General features: G+C 41.8%; 1 protein-coding gene across 3 annotated transcripts in view; it reads right to left on the bottom strand.

Moving 5' to 3' along the window:
• Nucleotides 1–15,789, bottom strand: part of shank3b (SH3 and multiple ankyrin repeat domains 3b) — a 36,583-nt gene that overhangs the window by 11,507 nt on the left and 9,287 nt on the right. For all 3 annotated transcript variants that reach the window (XM_087177514.1, XM_023419700.2, XM_087177515.1), the window contains exons 2-22: nt 13,285–13,456; nt 12,919–13,122; nt 12,142–12,213; nt 11,782–11,890; nt 10,212–10,363; nt 9,496–9,625; nt 9,239–9,276; nt 8,958–9,074; nt 8,757–8,834; nt 8,309–8,375; nt 7,959–8,178; nt 6,764–6,939; nt 6,531–6,644; nt 6,330–6,405; nt 5,249–5,331; nt 4,657–4,781; nt 4,392–4,524; nt 3,173–3,253; nt 1,621–1,751; nt 1,087–1,180; nt 128–742 (exon numbers count right to left, since the gene is read on the bottom strand). In XM_087177514.1, the coding sequence (XP_087033640.1) occupies nt 128–742; nt 1,087–1,180; nt 1,621–1,751; nt 3,173–3,253; nt 4,392–4,524; nt 4,657–4,781; nt 5,249–5,331; nt 6,330–6,405; nt 6,531–6,644; nt 6,764–6,939; nt 7,959–8,178; nt 8,309–8,375; nt 8,757–8,834; nt 8,958–9,074; nt 9,239–9,276; nt 9,496–9,625; nt 10,212–10,363; nt 11,782–11,890; nt 12,142–12,213; nt 12,919–13,122; nt 13,285–13,452 (2,983 nt within the window). In that variant the 5' untranslated portion in view covers nt 13,453–13,456. The remainder of the gene's footprint in view (nt 1–127; nt 743–1,086; nt 1,181–1,620; nt 1,752–3,172; nt 3,254–4,391; nt 4,525–4,656; nt 4,782–5,248; nt 5,332–6,329; nt 6,406–6,530; nt 6,645–6,763; nt 6,940–7,958; nt 8,179–8,308; nt 8,376–8,756; nt 8,835–8,957; nt 9,075–9,238; nt 9,277–9,495; nt 9,626–10,211; nt 10,364–11,781; nt 11,891–12,141; nt 12,214–12,918; nt 13,123–13,284; nt 13,457–15,789) is intronic.

Below are 15,789 nucleotides of genomic sequence, written 5' to 3' on the forward strand. Positions count from 1 at the left end.
CCTATTGGTCAAGTATGCTAGCATTTTCATTTTTAAAAACCTGGAACTGCAGGTGCTACAAAACTTCCCATGATGCACTCAGGAAATAAGACACATCAGAAAGACAACAAGTGTGACCGTTGCTAACCCTGCTCCTCTACAGGAAGCTGTTTCAACAAAGGTGACTTCCTCCTCTGTGGTTTGGTGGGTGGTGCTTGCTGTCCCACATTAGCATAAGGGTTTTCTATTGGTCGACCCCGACGGCGTGACAGTGGTGAGTGGCCAAGGGCGGGGCTGGTGCTGTGGAGAGACAGTGTGGAGGTATGCGTGGCGGTGTGAAGCGTGTGTGTGGCAGTGTGTGTGGCAGTGTGCAGCGTGTGCGTTGCAGCGGCGGCATGCGCGTCAGGCTGCAGCGGCGGCGGCGTGTCCTGCAGGATGATCATCGACCTCGCCTTCCTCTGCCGCTCGGCGTGGGCGTGGCTCCTCGTCGGCGAATCGGAGAGCTCCTGCAGCCGCGGCTCTGCTCCCGGCTTGAAGCTGGAGCGGGTCAGCCCCTCCCCTCGGGCTGGGGGTGGAGGGGGCAGGAAGGAGGGAGGCGGGCCGGAGTCGAGGAGGAAGAGCGAGGAGGTGGAGGAGGCGGCGGAGGGAGGAGGAGGCGGGGCTGTCTGAGGAGGAGGAGGGATGAAGCTGTCCGTCAGCGAGGAGCTCCGTGGAAACCGACTCTCATTGATCAGAGCGGTGATCCTGTCGTCCTCAGGTGTGCCTGTCGTGGTAACCATGGAGATGTTAAAATAAAAACACCCAACGAACACATTGATCCAAATGGTTCATGATTGATTGAAGTCCTTCACATGCTCTCTCCAGGTATTATTAATTTGTTACCCACAATTACAGGAACGCTCACACCCATACTCCAAAATGTCCAACAGTGAACAGAGCGAGGCCATCTGCTTCCTGTCTTAATCTTCCCAGCCTATTTCCCAAACAGTAAAACTATTCCCGTAAGTGATTGTGCAATACCGTGTGTGTGTGTGGTGTGTGGTGTGTGGTGTGTGTGTGTGGTGTGTGGTGTGTGTGTGTGTGTGCGTGTGTGTGTGTATGTCTCACCAAAACTCTTTGTTCTTGACATTCCCCTGGGTAAAGCCATGGTGCTCTTCTCTGGGGCGGAGGGAGGCACCAGACCCTGCCGCTCAAACAGCGACTGTACACACACACAAAACAAAGATATTGGACTTTTGCCATAAGATCCAAACTCAGCACTGTCCTCATGTAACCTGAGCTCATTGAGACAAACAGAGCTGCTGGTGTCAGGCTCTAACAGTCACTCTTATGATGCAGGCGTTCACATCCTGGGAGAACTCAACATGTTTGTATGATTACAGTGTTGGTAAAATGAAGATTAACTAAAGATGCTATTGTCATCAAGTTCGGGTTCAATTACCTTGAATACAGACTTGTCCGTGGTTGTTTGGTGTTCAGGCATGTCTGTGTTTAAGCTTTGAGAAAAATCTGACTCACCCAGTCGAAATTACAACTTGGGAGGTTGATGAGAAAACTGTTTACAAGCTGGAAGCCGGTATTTATGATTTCACATAAACGCAACATCAGGACCATGTTTCCCTAAATTGAACCTCGTCTTACATTAATCTCGGCCTGCGTGATTCGTCGGCTCGTCGGTCGCTGTTTGACCGTCGCCGCTCTGAAGTCGTCTGACGGACGGCCCCTCAGAACGACTTCCTGCTGGCCGCTGGCCAACATCTCGTCCAGTTTCTCTGGAGGGAAGAAACACAGAGAACAACTTAAACAAAAACAAAACATACTCAAACACAGCCTCATCACATCATAGCATGACCACAAAAACAACAACAACAGCAACAACAACATGACACCACAACAAAGTCATCAGTTACTATCAGTGACCAGGGTCGTAGCAGGATCTTAGAAACACTGAGGTCTTGTTTATCTCGCCATGACTTTAGAATAAAGTAACGAGGAGCTGACTCTGTTACAGCTTCAATTGACGACCATTGTCTGGACTTGGTCGTGACAATAATCAATATGTGTAATGGTATAGCCCATGTATAGGACAAAAAATGACTTAAGTATAAATAAATAAATACATATAGAAATACATAAATAAATACATTAATACATTTTGAAATACATAAATAAATAAATGTACCAATAAATAAATAAATGTTTAAATGTATAAATGAATGGATGAATGTAGAATGACAGAAATAAATAAGTACATAAATACATAAATAAATCTTGAAATGCATAAATAAACAAAATCTTAAATGTATAAATCAATAAATGAATGAATGAATGTAGAATGCAGAAATAAATAAATAAATGTAAAATTTCAGAAATAGCTCGCATATATTAATTATTTATTTCTACATGTATTTATTTATTTATTTATTTATTTATTCATACTTATGTCATTTTTTCCTCCATACACTGCATGGTACTGACTCAACTTGACTTTTTAATTTCTCCATCAGGTAAAAGTTGTGAATAGAACCTGGTACTTTGTACTTTTGTTGGTATCACCTCCACAGAGGTTCCAGGTGAGCTGATGACTGCTGATTGGACAGAGAATAAGCGTCACTATTGTGTCATCACTGTTCTGAACAAACCCACCATTTTTAAAACAACGGAGCGACGGTGCACCGCTCCCTGTGGCCTCTTACATTTCTGTTAGTTATTGTTCTATACTGTTGGTACAGCAACCTGCACAACCACGCTGTGGTCAACTGAGGAGGCGAAGACGTTGCATTGAGGAGGTTCTATCTGCAGTGGAAAAAGTCGAGTCGAGTTCCTACCATCCGATGGAACAACGCTAATGGACTGTAAACTTGTTTTTAAGTCATTAAACCTCCAAATTCCCTGAAACATATTTAGACCGAGGACGTGTTCGGATACAGCCCGGACTGAAACACCATGCCATCTTTCCAACATCAGTCCAACATCAGTCCAACATCAGTCCAACTTCATGCCAGTTCTACAACACCGTCACACACATTAATACTAAAGCCACAAACACAACAACAGCTGCACCGTCAGATCCACGTGACTCACTCACCAAAACGTCTCCTCCTGGCTGCAGACAGAGCAAAGGTCAACAACACGCACTCCTACAGTTTGATTTAACACTGTGCATGTGTGTGTGTGTGTGTGTTTGTTTTACCTATCTCCTCCAGGTCAGCGGTCATGGACTTGGATCGAAGTGTGAGCGAGGTGCTGGGGGCTCGTTTCGGAGGGGGTGGAGCTGAAAACAGAAATAAGTAAAAATAAGTGAAAATAACTTGGCTTTTTGGCCTTTGAGTTAAATATCATTACAGTATTATATCGAAATTCAGATGTGATTTCAGATCCTCTGTGGTAGAGTCGACAAATCTGTCATAATAAACCAGAACCAGCAGCTTCAGAGAGACTTGTTTAAGCGATCACCGCCTCTCTTGTTGAGAGACGTAGGCCTATTTTTAGTTTTATGACTAATTGCTGGGGCAGAGTGTTTCCTACATTTCATTTTTTTTTTTTTAGTTATTTTTTGGAGATTTTTTGCCTTTATTCTGACAGTCACAGACAGAGAGAGACAGGAAAGTCAGGAAGAGATAGAGAGAGAGAGGAGATGAGATGCAGCAAATGCCCTCGGGTCGGACTCAAATCCAGGCCGTCGCCCCGAGGTGCCCCTCCTACATTTATTCTCTCCAAAATCTTGTTTCAGTGGCCGACATAAAGGATGAAACCTGCTTGACAAAGGTGTGAAAAAGTCAACAATGACAGGACATTAGACCTTTCGGTCCAAAACCAAAAGAAATTCTATGATATGAAACAAAAAAACAGCAAAGTCTCTTTGTTTAAAGTTAAAGTTTAAATCTGAGGATGTTTTTTGTTTTTCACTTTTTTGCTCCAAAACTGAAATGATTCATGTCATCATCAAAATGATCGCAGATTATTGATTTTGTTGAGCGACTTTATCATTTCAGCTCTAATTATTATATTGTATTGATGTCATTTTAATCTGGAACGCAACAGCAGAGCTAGCTCAATAATCATGAAGTCGCTGACTGACTGAGTGATCATAGTTCCACCATTGGTCAGCTGAATGTAATGTGACTGAGTTGGAGTTCTTCCATTGGCTGTTGCTCCTTACAACTGAATTTCAGTTCATAGTTTATATGTAAAACTTGTTTAATAAACCTCAATTTTACAATTTAAATCAAAAATAAGTTTCAATATAAGAAAATAAAAGAAATGACACAAGAATTATTCCTTAAAAATAAGCTGGTTGCTTCACGAGGTGAATTAACTATATAAATAATAATTAATAATAATGAATAAATAAATAAATAATAATGAATATTGATGAATAAATAAATAATAATGAATAATGACGGCGGGACCTTTCTTCCTGATCAGGTTGGACTCAGATTTTCTGGAAACAGACACGACTTTCATCAGCAGGCGACTTCCTCCCTGTCGGATCAGACTGACTACCTGCCGGTGACCCACCTTCACCACGTCGCTGCCATTCACCTGGATCACACACACACACACACACACACACACACACACACACACACACACACACACACACACACACACACTGTTTTAGATTACACTGAAATGCTTTAATTATGATGCCACAGGTGAGAGGACAGGTGTTACCTCTATGAGAAAGTCTCCAGTCCGTAGCCCCGCCCTCCAAGCCACACCCCCCTGGTCCACTGACTCCAGGTACTGAAGAGCGGGAAAGGCCGGGGTGGGGGCAAACTCCTCGATGGGCGTCTCAGCTTGAAACAGGCAGAGACAGAAATAAGGTTTTATTTTGGTATTTTGATTCTGACACTACGGGGCTGGTCAAGTTTATAGCTGAGGCTCATGGGAATCGTAGTATTTAGACTTCTATGTTGTGAAACATGGAGGAGATCAGTAAAAGAAAAAAAAAGAAAACTGAATTTACAGCAGAGATAATAGAATAAATTAACTCTCAGTCTGCTTCCGTTTTTTAAATCACTGCTCGTTGTCGCTGTAATAATCACGTCAGGACGAAGGATGTGGTCTTCATGGTTTCCATGGATACCAGAGACTCAGCGGACTGTGTCGTTATTATGAAACAACACAGCGAGGAGTTTTAAAGCTCTCTGCTCTTCCTCTGAAGACTTCACTCTGTTTTAAATATCTTCCTCTTTTTTCAACACCTCCAAACACCCACCACTCCTCCATCCGTCCATCCATCCGCTCATCCCTCTGTTTCTACCTTTAGCTCCTCTGAGGACGAAGCCGAATCCCTCGCTCTCTCTCTTCTGCAGCACGGCCGTCTTCTCCTCGATCACGTAGTCACTGACAGAAGAGACACAAACATTTTCACCTCATCTTAAATTCAGAGATTGGAGATTTAAAATTACATACGTCAATATATTAAATCGTAAATAAATGTGTTATATTGATTTAAATATGAATATTAATAGTATCGGGAGAGTTAAACTGGATTAAAAGATGCATTACGTTAACATTAGTGTTAGGGTTACAGCAGATGCACAGGTCCATGATCTGCCTAAAAAAATCTAGAATTAAACATTAAAACATTTCAGTTTTACAGTTTGACCTCCAGCTTGTGTCCACTCCTGTGTCCATATTCTTAATAAATGTTTATCCACCTAATATTGTCATTGTGTTTTTAATTAGTTTAACTTGACTGTTATTTCCCTCTCTGTTGTGATTTGTAAAACTGGCGGATGTAAATAAAACTGATTCCACTTTTTTGTATTGATTTCTCAAGGACTTTGTGAAAATAGCACATTATGAAAAGTGTTAGGTAAATATAATTTCTTATTATTATTCATAGCCATCACTGACCTTTTCCATTACTTCATTTGAACTGATTACTTTTATAATCGATGTTACACTAAGCAATGTAGATGTACACATTCAAAATGCAATAATAAAATAACATATTCATTGGATGTGGCAGTTCATTATTCTATTTCATTAAAATGATGAATTAATAAAGTAAATAAATCATATTTGATAAATTACATATAAATAATGAATAGACATTATCATTTTATTTAGTTAAACTTTAAAATAACTATCAGGAGTTATTAATAAATGATGATAAATAATAAATTATATTTATTTATGATTTGGCATAAAACATTTACTTATTTTATATTATTTTATCATAATTCTATTGTTTGGATGTAATATTTTTACCTGACTATGTAAAGTTAACTTCATAATAAATAGTAAAGTAATGGTTAATAATTGTATCCACCTAAAACCACTGTATCTGTGAGTGGTGTAGTGTTGGTGCAGGTGGTGTAGTACTGGTGTTTTACCTGTAGGAGGTGTAGTTGTCATAGGATCCTACAGTATAATGTCTGAACAGTCTTTTAGTGCGGTCCTCCCTCGTCTCTGAAACATACATGAGCATTTAAAATGAACCACAGTTTACATCCGTCTTACATCATATCTAAATGTTCACTATACAGTAGGTGTGTATATTACATTTTTAATACATTTATATTTATAGTTTTTACCCAGTCTGGGGTCGTATTGTCTCATCTGGACTTCTTCAACACACTCAGCAGGAAACCAACCAGTTCTTCCTTTAACACTTCCTTCCCAGAATCCTCCCTCACCTATAGACAGCACTGAAGATCCACAACACACACGCTCATCGTTAGTCACTGTCAGGACTCAAAACATGGTGGTATTTTCACGACATGCAGAACGACACACGTCTAATGCAACATCGTCTTTTCTGTCTGACCTTTCACTCTCTCGCCTCGGTGCAGCTGGATCTCGCCGGGCCCCTGGGGGACGTGGGATCGGGTGGCGATGAAGGTGCGTCCCGGTACGGCACTATACAGCCTCCTCTTCCTCATCTGTGGGGTCAGGGGAGGGGAGGACGGGGGACTGGTCTCCACATGACCTCCACCGCTCGGGCTGCGGACAGGCAGGTCAGACTTTAAACCGGATGCTTAAAGGCCCAGCAGCATCCAAAGATACAGTCGTCATGGTTACTCAGTGATAACTGAGTGCTGTAGTTTACTGTAAGTGTGCTTTAGTAGCTACAATAATACTGTTGTCAACTGCTACTGAAGCAAACTACACCCGTACTAATGTCAACTACACCAGTACTACTATCAACTACACCAGTACTACTGTCAACTACACCAGTACTAATGTCAACTACACCAGTACTACTATCAACTACACCAGTACTACTGTCAACTACACCAGTACTAATGTCAACTACACCAGTACTACTATCAACTACACCAGTACTACTGTCAACTACACCAGTACTAATGTCAACTACACCAGTACTACTATCAACTACACCAGTACTACTGTCAACTACAGCAGTACAACTGTCAACTACACCCGTACTACTGTCAACTACACCCGTAATAATGTCAACTACACCAGTACTAATGTCAACTACACTCGTACTAATGTCAACTACACTCGTACTAATGTCAACTACACTCGTACTAATGTCAACTACACCAGTCAACTACCCCAGTACTAATGTCAACTACACCTGTCAACTACACCATACTAATGTCAACTACACTCATACTAATGTCAACTACACTCGTACTAATGTCAACTACACCAGTATGTCAACTACACCAGTACTAAATGTCAACTACACCAGTCAACTACACCATTACTATTGTCAACTACACCAGTACTAATGTCAACTACACCAGTACTAATGTCAACTACACCATACTAATGTCAACTACACCCATACTAATGTCAACTACACCAGTCAACTACCCCAGTACTACTGTCAACTACACCAGTCAACTACACCAGTACTAAAGTCAACTACACCAGTCAACTAAACCATTACTACTGTCAACTAACCCGTCAACTACACCCGTACTAATGTCAACTACACTCATACTAATGTCAACTACACCCGTACACACGAGTGTCTTATATGTGTGTACCTGAGTCGGCGTGTGTGTCGTCGTAGCGAGTGTGTGTGAGTGTCGTGGTGTGTCTCCAGGCTTTGGAGGGAGGGGCCAGGAGAGGAGGCGGGGCTTTCCAGAGCATTGTCACTTGCTGAGCGAATCAGAGAACGTGGAGATGAAAGACCATTTCCAGCCGACGGCCTGGTCACGCCGCCCCGGCGTCGTTTGGTATAGGAGGGAGTTTCTCTGAAGGGAACTACTTGGGCACATATACACATATATACACACACAAACACACACACACAGAGTTAACGTAACCAGCTACTGTAATATGTGCAAATAATACACACATGATGTAAACATGTTTAAACTCTAAGCCAACTCACCAACATCAGAGGTTTTGTGGATCTTAATGATTTCTGCAAGTTCAAAGTTCCCAGCAATGATCGCCACCTACACACACACACACACACACACACACACACACACACACACACACACACACACAAGCATTATCATAACAACAGCAACTGGATCAGCAAAGTTCTGGGTTCATTTTTTCGGCGTGAAAAAAAATTTCAATACTTTTTCAGTTTTTATCAAACAAACTTTTGAGAATTTGTTGGGGACTATTTTCAGCAGCAGATTAATTAACATTTGTTGTTTGTCTTTCTATTAGACTTTACAATTTGATGAGATCACACGTAAGAAAAAAGAACTTTTCTAGACACAAATATAAAACCTTCATGTTTCTAACTATGGTTACCAAATGTAGTTCAGTTTCTATTTTACCTGACAGGCAGTCTGGTTATTGTAGTTTTATTTTCATTTTACCTGAAAGGCAGTCTGGTTGTTGTAGTTCTTGATGTCCTTGTTTGCTCCTCTGAACAGCAGCACTCTGGCACAGCTGTCCTGCAAAACCATCAACGATTATTTTATTTACTACAGAATAAACATTGACATAAAAACACAGAGTTTGTTAATAACATGACTGAGGTGTAAAAATATATACTATTCACATTTGGTGTGAGTTACCTGGTTGTAGAGTGCACAGAGGTGCAGTGCGGTGTTTCCCGATGCATTCTGGGAACTCATGTCAGCGCCATAGAACAGCAGGTGCTCCAAGTGCTGCACGTTACCATAGCGACATGCCTGAACTCACATGCACGCACACACACACACACGCACGCACACACACACACACACACACACACATACACACACACAATCATAATTGTACAGAGTTTGAACTTTTCATCAGTACAAGTAATTTAACTGATTGTGTGTGTGTGTGTGTGTGTGTGTGTGTGTGTCACCTGGTGGATTTCCTGCCACCCATTCTCATCAGTCATCCCTGCAACCATGACAACAAGAAGTCTTTCAGCAGTGTTTCAAAAGTGAAGTGTTTTTTTTTCTTTCTGAAAAAACACAATCTAAATTATTGGTTATTAAAAGTAGTTGAACAGCCATGTTTAAAGGTCAGCAGCGACGCCATCACACACACACACACGCACACACACACACACACACACACACACACACACACAGGATTGACACTGTGGAGCCTCCGTACCGATGCTGGCGTGGTCCTGCAGCAGCAGCTCACAGCAGTAGGGGGCACCACCCACCATGGCAGAGTGATAGAGAGGAGTGAGACCTCTGCTGTCCTTGTAGTCCGGAGACGCGCCCAGGTCCAGCAGGGTCTGAGGACCAGGACAGCACTCACAAGTTAAACTGTGTTTTCCCCACAAAACTCACCACCTAAGTCCTGATCCTGATCCTGATCCTGATCCTGATCCTGATCCTGATCCTGCCTAAACCGCAGAGATGTAGAAATGCACCTTGCAGACACTTGCTGACAGTTGCGACTGATAAATACATTCGGAGACAGAATGAGTCACATCTGCGTCTGAAAAACCAGAGTACGAAGCCTCAGTAATTCTGGCCCCGGGTGTTGGAGAAGGTGTCGGTGCAGCTGAGAGGAGCTGCCACGAGATCCCCAGCGTCTGAGCAAAGCTAGACTCGACATGTTCAGGCTCCAGAGGCTGCATCTTCCATTACATCCTATAATGTGACAGTGATGGACCAGAGAACACACTGATGATTTAGCTGTTCCTGAACACTGAGGCTATAAGGGTCCTGAGGGTGTGTTTAGACAATTTTTCTCTTTGCTTTATTTGCATTTTGACTCATCCTTTCGAGATTTTGCTCAGCCTCCATCTGAACCTGCCCTCAGGCCCCGATAATAAAAAATGGGACAAACACAGCGAGAGGCTGGTGTTTCCTCACAGTCAGAGCAGCGCTGTTCCTGCAGAGGACGGCTCGGTGCAGGGCTGTGATGCCATCTCTGGTCCTGAAGTCCAGGTGAGCTCCACCGCTGCGAAGGACTTTAATCAGCTCGCAACTCTCCTCCAACTGCACGGCCAGAGTCAGAGGACACTCTGAGTCAGAAAGAGACAAACTTCAGTTATTACTGTTACACAATCAGAGCAAAATAAACACACATTCTCCTCGAGGACATGAGTTCATGTCCTCAGTATTGTTGTTTTACATCATATTTAAAGTTCCCTCCAGTCTAAAGGTCTCTGTCCATGTGTAGTGTGATTATAGATCAGCTCTAGCTTCTATATTAATACTGTGAAAGTATCAAAGCCTCAGTCCACAGAGAAATGCACACAGCCTGTATTCAGAAACTGAGCCTGAAAACCAGCCGTCAGGACTTCTGGAACTTTGTGATGTCACAACAAAGCAGTCACCAAGCCCCGCCCACCTGGACCCACCATCCAAACCTTGCAGGATTTGGTTTCTCTGAGTGTTTTTACCTGAAATCTGCTTTATTTTCATTAGATCAGTCAGAAAAACAGTCAGCCAATCAGAAGAGAGGCTCAGAGCCTCCTCTCTTCTGATTGGCTCACAGACCTGTTGTTACTAGAGCTCCAGAGAGAAGCCTGAGAGAGGAGATGTAAAACTACACTGAGGTGGTTTTTATATCTTCGATATATTTATATCTATGCTATAAATAAAACATTTGAAAAATATAAAATATAGGACCTTTAAACTCTTACAACAGGGATTTACTACGTTTCCATCAGGATCATGTATCTGAGAGAATAAAATCTTCATATACAACAAGATTAAACTCACAGAAAATATAATTAAAGGTGCCTTATGTAAGTTTTCTCTGCTGCCAATTCAGCCATCGTATTTACAAGACAAGAGGTTATAATGTGTCCTCTGAGGAGCTACTTCTTCAGACTGGACGAGACAGTGCAGCCAGAGCGGGGTTAGCTGGTTAGCATGCTAAATTCAGTAGAAGAAAATGGTGATTGAACTAAAAGCAAAACAAGTTAATATCACCGCTGCTTTCCACCTCTGGGGACAGCTGTTGGTGAGTTTGATGCTGAACTCACAAAGTTTCTTCTAGCCTGGAGAGTAAACAGCTGTTAATACTAACATTAGCTATGTAGCCTTAGCAAAAACTTACATATAGCTCCTTTAAGCATATAATTAAAAATCTGAAATCTCCCTTATGAATTCAAGAGGTAAGAAGTATTGGCTGGAGGAGGCTTTACCACAACCTGGCAACACAAAAGCTGTTCTTATAAAGGGCTTATAAGCATCATCAAATGATTTAACATTAATAAAGTCATTAATTACAGCTTATAAACTCTTTATAATCAGAAAGTATGTTACCTTTTGATGGAGCTATGCTAGCAGTTTCCTCTTGTGCTATGCTAGGCTAAACACATGTCAAACATGTAGCAGGATATGACAACAAACAAACGTCAGACTTGTTAGTGTTTGTGTTTAATGAAACAAACATAACATAATGTGAGAGCTGTGTGTGTTTTGTACGCACCCCCACTGTCAGAGTCGTGGAAGTTGGGGTCCAGGCCTTTCTCCAGCCATTTGGAAACTTTCTCCACGTTCTTCTGATGAACGTGCTCCATGAACCGCTTCAGGTTGGCCTGAAAAACGACAAGGTCACACCTGAAGAAAACAGTAGTAATCCTCCAGACGAGTCTCCTCGGTGGAGACGTGACCGCAGCAGGTTTCTTATTAAACACGTGTCATTGTTCATACTGTTAGGAAAGATAACGAAGTTTCATACAAAATAAAACTTTTCTTTATTGCTGCACATAAAGTAATTCATCAAAAGCCACTTTGGTTTGTGTGTGTGTGTGTGTGTGTGTGTGTGTGTGTGTGTGTGTGTGTGTACCTTGGTGTGTAACTTGGCCAGCTGTTTATCGTCCACGTAGCTCTGTGTGTAAACTCTCCTCTTATAACGAAACTGTGAGGATAAAATCAAGGATGAAAGGTTACTGGGGGTTGTACAGTTCACTAGTTATGGTTAGTGGTAGTTTATGGGAGTGAAGACTAGTTAATGACAGTTATAATAGCAGACAGTCAGAGCGGGAAGCCATTTTGTTTTCGCCTGTACGTCCGTCACATTCTCGTGGACACGATATCTCAGTAACGCCTTGACTAAACTTGACCTTGATCTTTGGCCACCAGAATCTAATAAGTCCATCCTTGAGTCCAAGTGAATGTTCGTGCAAAACTTGAAGGGATCCCCTTGAGTCCTGGAGATTTGTGTTCACAAGGCCAAAATCATGTTTTGAGGTCACTGTGACCTTGACCTTTTAACTCTGAACCTTTAGCCACCAAAATCAGTTTGTCCTTGAGCTCAGGTGAACATTTTTTACCAAATTTGAAGAAATTCCCTCAAGGCGGTACGGAGATATCGTGTTCACAAGACCAAAAACCACATTTAGTGCGGTCATCACACCCTTGACCTTTGACCTTTGACCACCAAAATCTAACCAGTCCATCCGTGAGTTCTACTGAATGTTTGCGCCAGATTTGAAGAAGTTCCACCGAGGCGTTACCGAGATATCATGTCCACGAGAATGAGACGGACAGACAACCTGAAAACAATATGGCTCCCGCTCTGACCGTCGCCGGCGACTCGTGATTGGTTGAACCGTCCACTCACCTCCAGGTAGGGGATGGGTGTGATGGGGGGCAGAGGATACTCCTTCAGCAGGCGCTCCTCGTCCAGAAACTTTCCGGCTCGGCCGTTGAACGCCGGCTGGAAGAGACCATAGTTCAAAACATCCGACAGAGACTGAGTCAACGTCACCAGAACCCTCTGCTTACTGGTCCAAACTGGTAACTCTGGGTCCAACCGCAAACACTTCTGAGGGAGCCAGAGACAGAGAGACAGACAGACAGAGAAAGAGACACACAGGCAGACAGACAGACAGACAGACAGGTTTGTGCTGCTGATTCATTCATTTCATCCTGTGTACTCCAGGTTTTTACATATATATGTGTGTGTGTGTGTGTGCACATGTGTTACCGTCTGCTGCAGGTCCGGGATGCCAATGCGGACGACAATGCTGTTTCCAGGGGGCGTGTCATCCGCGTCGTCGTCCCTGGCAACAGCAGAGCCTGTCGGGTTGCCGTTAGTAACCGCCTGTTGTCGCGGGCGATCATGTTTGGTGTCAGCAGCCGGACTCAGAGGCATGTGGCTGCAACACACACACACACACACACACACACACACACACACACACACACACACACACACATTATGATCATGGTCTGAGGACAAACACTGACTCATCATCAGGTGGAAACTGTTCTCAAAGTAATTAAAGCTGTTTTAATTATCTTTCCCTTCATCTCTCCATCAGTGCTGAACATGTCGGAGCGGAAATTTCTTCTTTTTACTGCCTTTAAATGGATCCAACTGCTTCAGTTACTTTACAAATTAAGATTTTTGAATCCAAAATCTCCATCTGGGTTATTGATTAATCGATTAGTCGAACGACAGAAAAATTATCTGCAACTGTTTTGATGATTAATTTATTGTATCAGAAATTTTAAGTACAAACATTTTGTTGAACTCGTTGTTGTCGTCTGTGCACGTTGTGCTAATTTATTATTGTATTTACTGTTTGTGAGTTACAATGATGTTGTTTTATACGGAAGCAGAGAAATGCAATACACGCAAATATTTTTTTATCCCTTTATCTCAAGATAACAAGATATCATCAGGAGAGAGGCGCCGAGATAACGAGATAATTACCCCGTTATCTCGAGATAACAAAGCTTGTTTTCTCGTTGTAATTACCTTGTTAATCAGATGCAGATGGAAACTGAAAATGTCAGGACGACGCACTGATCAACGCATCAGAGAATATTTTAATCAAGGGCAGAAATCACACCGTGTCTTTTCTTACAAGATCATCTTCAGATCAGACCTCGTCAGCTAACGAGTTACTAAGGACTGTTGCTAAGGAGGAGAGTTACTGTGACTTAGTGCATGAGGTCCAGTCAAAATCGTGATAATATCTTGTTATCTAGGTATAAATTATTTTTATCACTATTATTATTATCATTATTAAAATAGTGAAACAATATAAATATCTGCAGATTTCAGCCACTGAAATGAGAAGATGAGAAGATAAATCACTGTAAACTGAATTTTTCTTTTCCTTTGGCGCCACCGAGGGGTCATGACATTCCCATCATCCTCAGCTGTACGCCATGTTTAGCACCAAGTTGCGCTCATGACATATTCAACTGAAATCATGAGTTTAAATTAAGTCTCAATTAAAACTGGGAAAGTTTTTTTCCGGCCTCCGACACTTACTAATACGTTAGCGCCAAAATGATGATGCTTCGTATCAAACAAACAGGATCGTTCAGTGTAATTAAAGCCACAGTCAACAGATATAGTTTTATATTGTCAATGCACAGTATTTGTATTTATTGTCCTATCTCCTGAACTTTTATATTTTTTATAATGTAAAGCACTTTGTGATTTTTTTTATCTGTGTAAGGTGCTATATAAATACATCTTTACTTATTTGTAAAGGTCTGGAGTTTAGTAGGAGCATGGTAAAGGTTAAAAACTAAACTTTTAACTGCAGCTTTTCTCCATCTTATAATTTGACTTTATTTTGTTTTGGCTGAAACACGTCTCGGAAACTGTGTCTGTTTATTACAATAACATTAACAGCTGTATGAGACATTAGCGTGAATCTCACAGCCTCCCACAGACACTTCTCACAGCCGCAGACATTTCTGCATTTTAAAATCCAGGTCTAAGTGATAACCGTAATAAAGGCTGCAGACCAGAACGTTACACAGACATGTTAATGTAATTAAGTCCAGACATCTTCTCTGCTGGATCCCTCTCTGACGGTGGGACGACATCTTATTCAGATTGTCGGCTGACTCTGGTCTGACCTCCACCTTCTGCAGCGCTAATAATGGCCTCGGGATGTTACATCACTTCCTGTTTTTCACCCTCAGCTCCATGTCCACACACACACTCACACAGGGAAATATCACACTGTTTCAGAAAATAGTTGAATCACCACTTTTGAATCAAGGCCTGTCTGAAAAAACGTGAGGGTTTCACTATTATATCATATATTATATTTAATATTTAAAAACTGAGTTTCCAGAGGAAACTGTTTCATCAGTAATGTTTGGTAGTAATTGATCATTTTTAAGTTTTGCTTCAAAAATATAAAAATTGCTGGACTATTTGGTAACATGACAGGATTTTACTGAATTAGCCAAAATGCTAATTTTAATAACCATTCCTTATTTCCCTTAAAATGATTTAGTTGCTACATGAAAATTGTTAACAAATGCATTTGGCATTTTGGGAATGATAGTTATTGTTTCTCTTGCTGAGTGTGAGATGTGAAAACGGATGCAGATCTGCTAGTGTTAGCATTTAGCGCAAAGCACTACTGTTCCTAGGTACAGCCTTACAGAGCCGCGTCTGGGCCGATTCTGGCTGTTATCCGGCAGTGTCGGCTGACAGAAGGACGGATTATCTGTG

Source organism: Seriola lalandi, unplaced genomic scaffold (genome assembly GCF_002814215.2).
Source record: "Seriola lalandi dorsalis isolate HSWRI2012SDOR001 ecotype SW California unplaced genomic scaffold, Sedor1 jcf7180002054609, whole genome shotgun sequence".
NCBI lineage: Eukaryota > Metazoa > Chordata > Actinopteri > Carangiformes > Carangidae > Seriola > Seriola lalandi.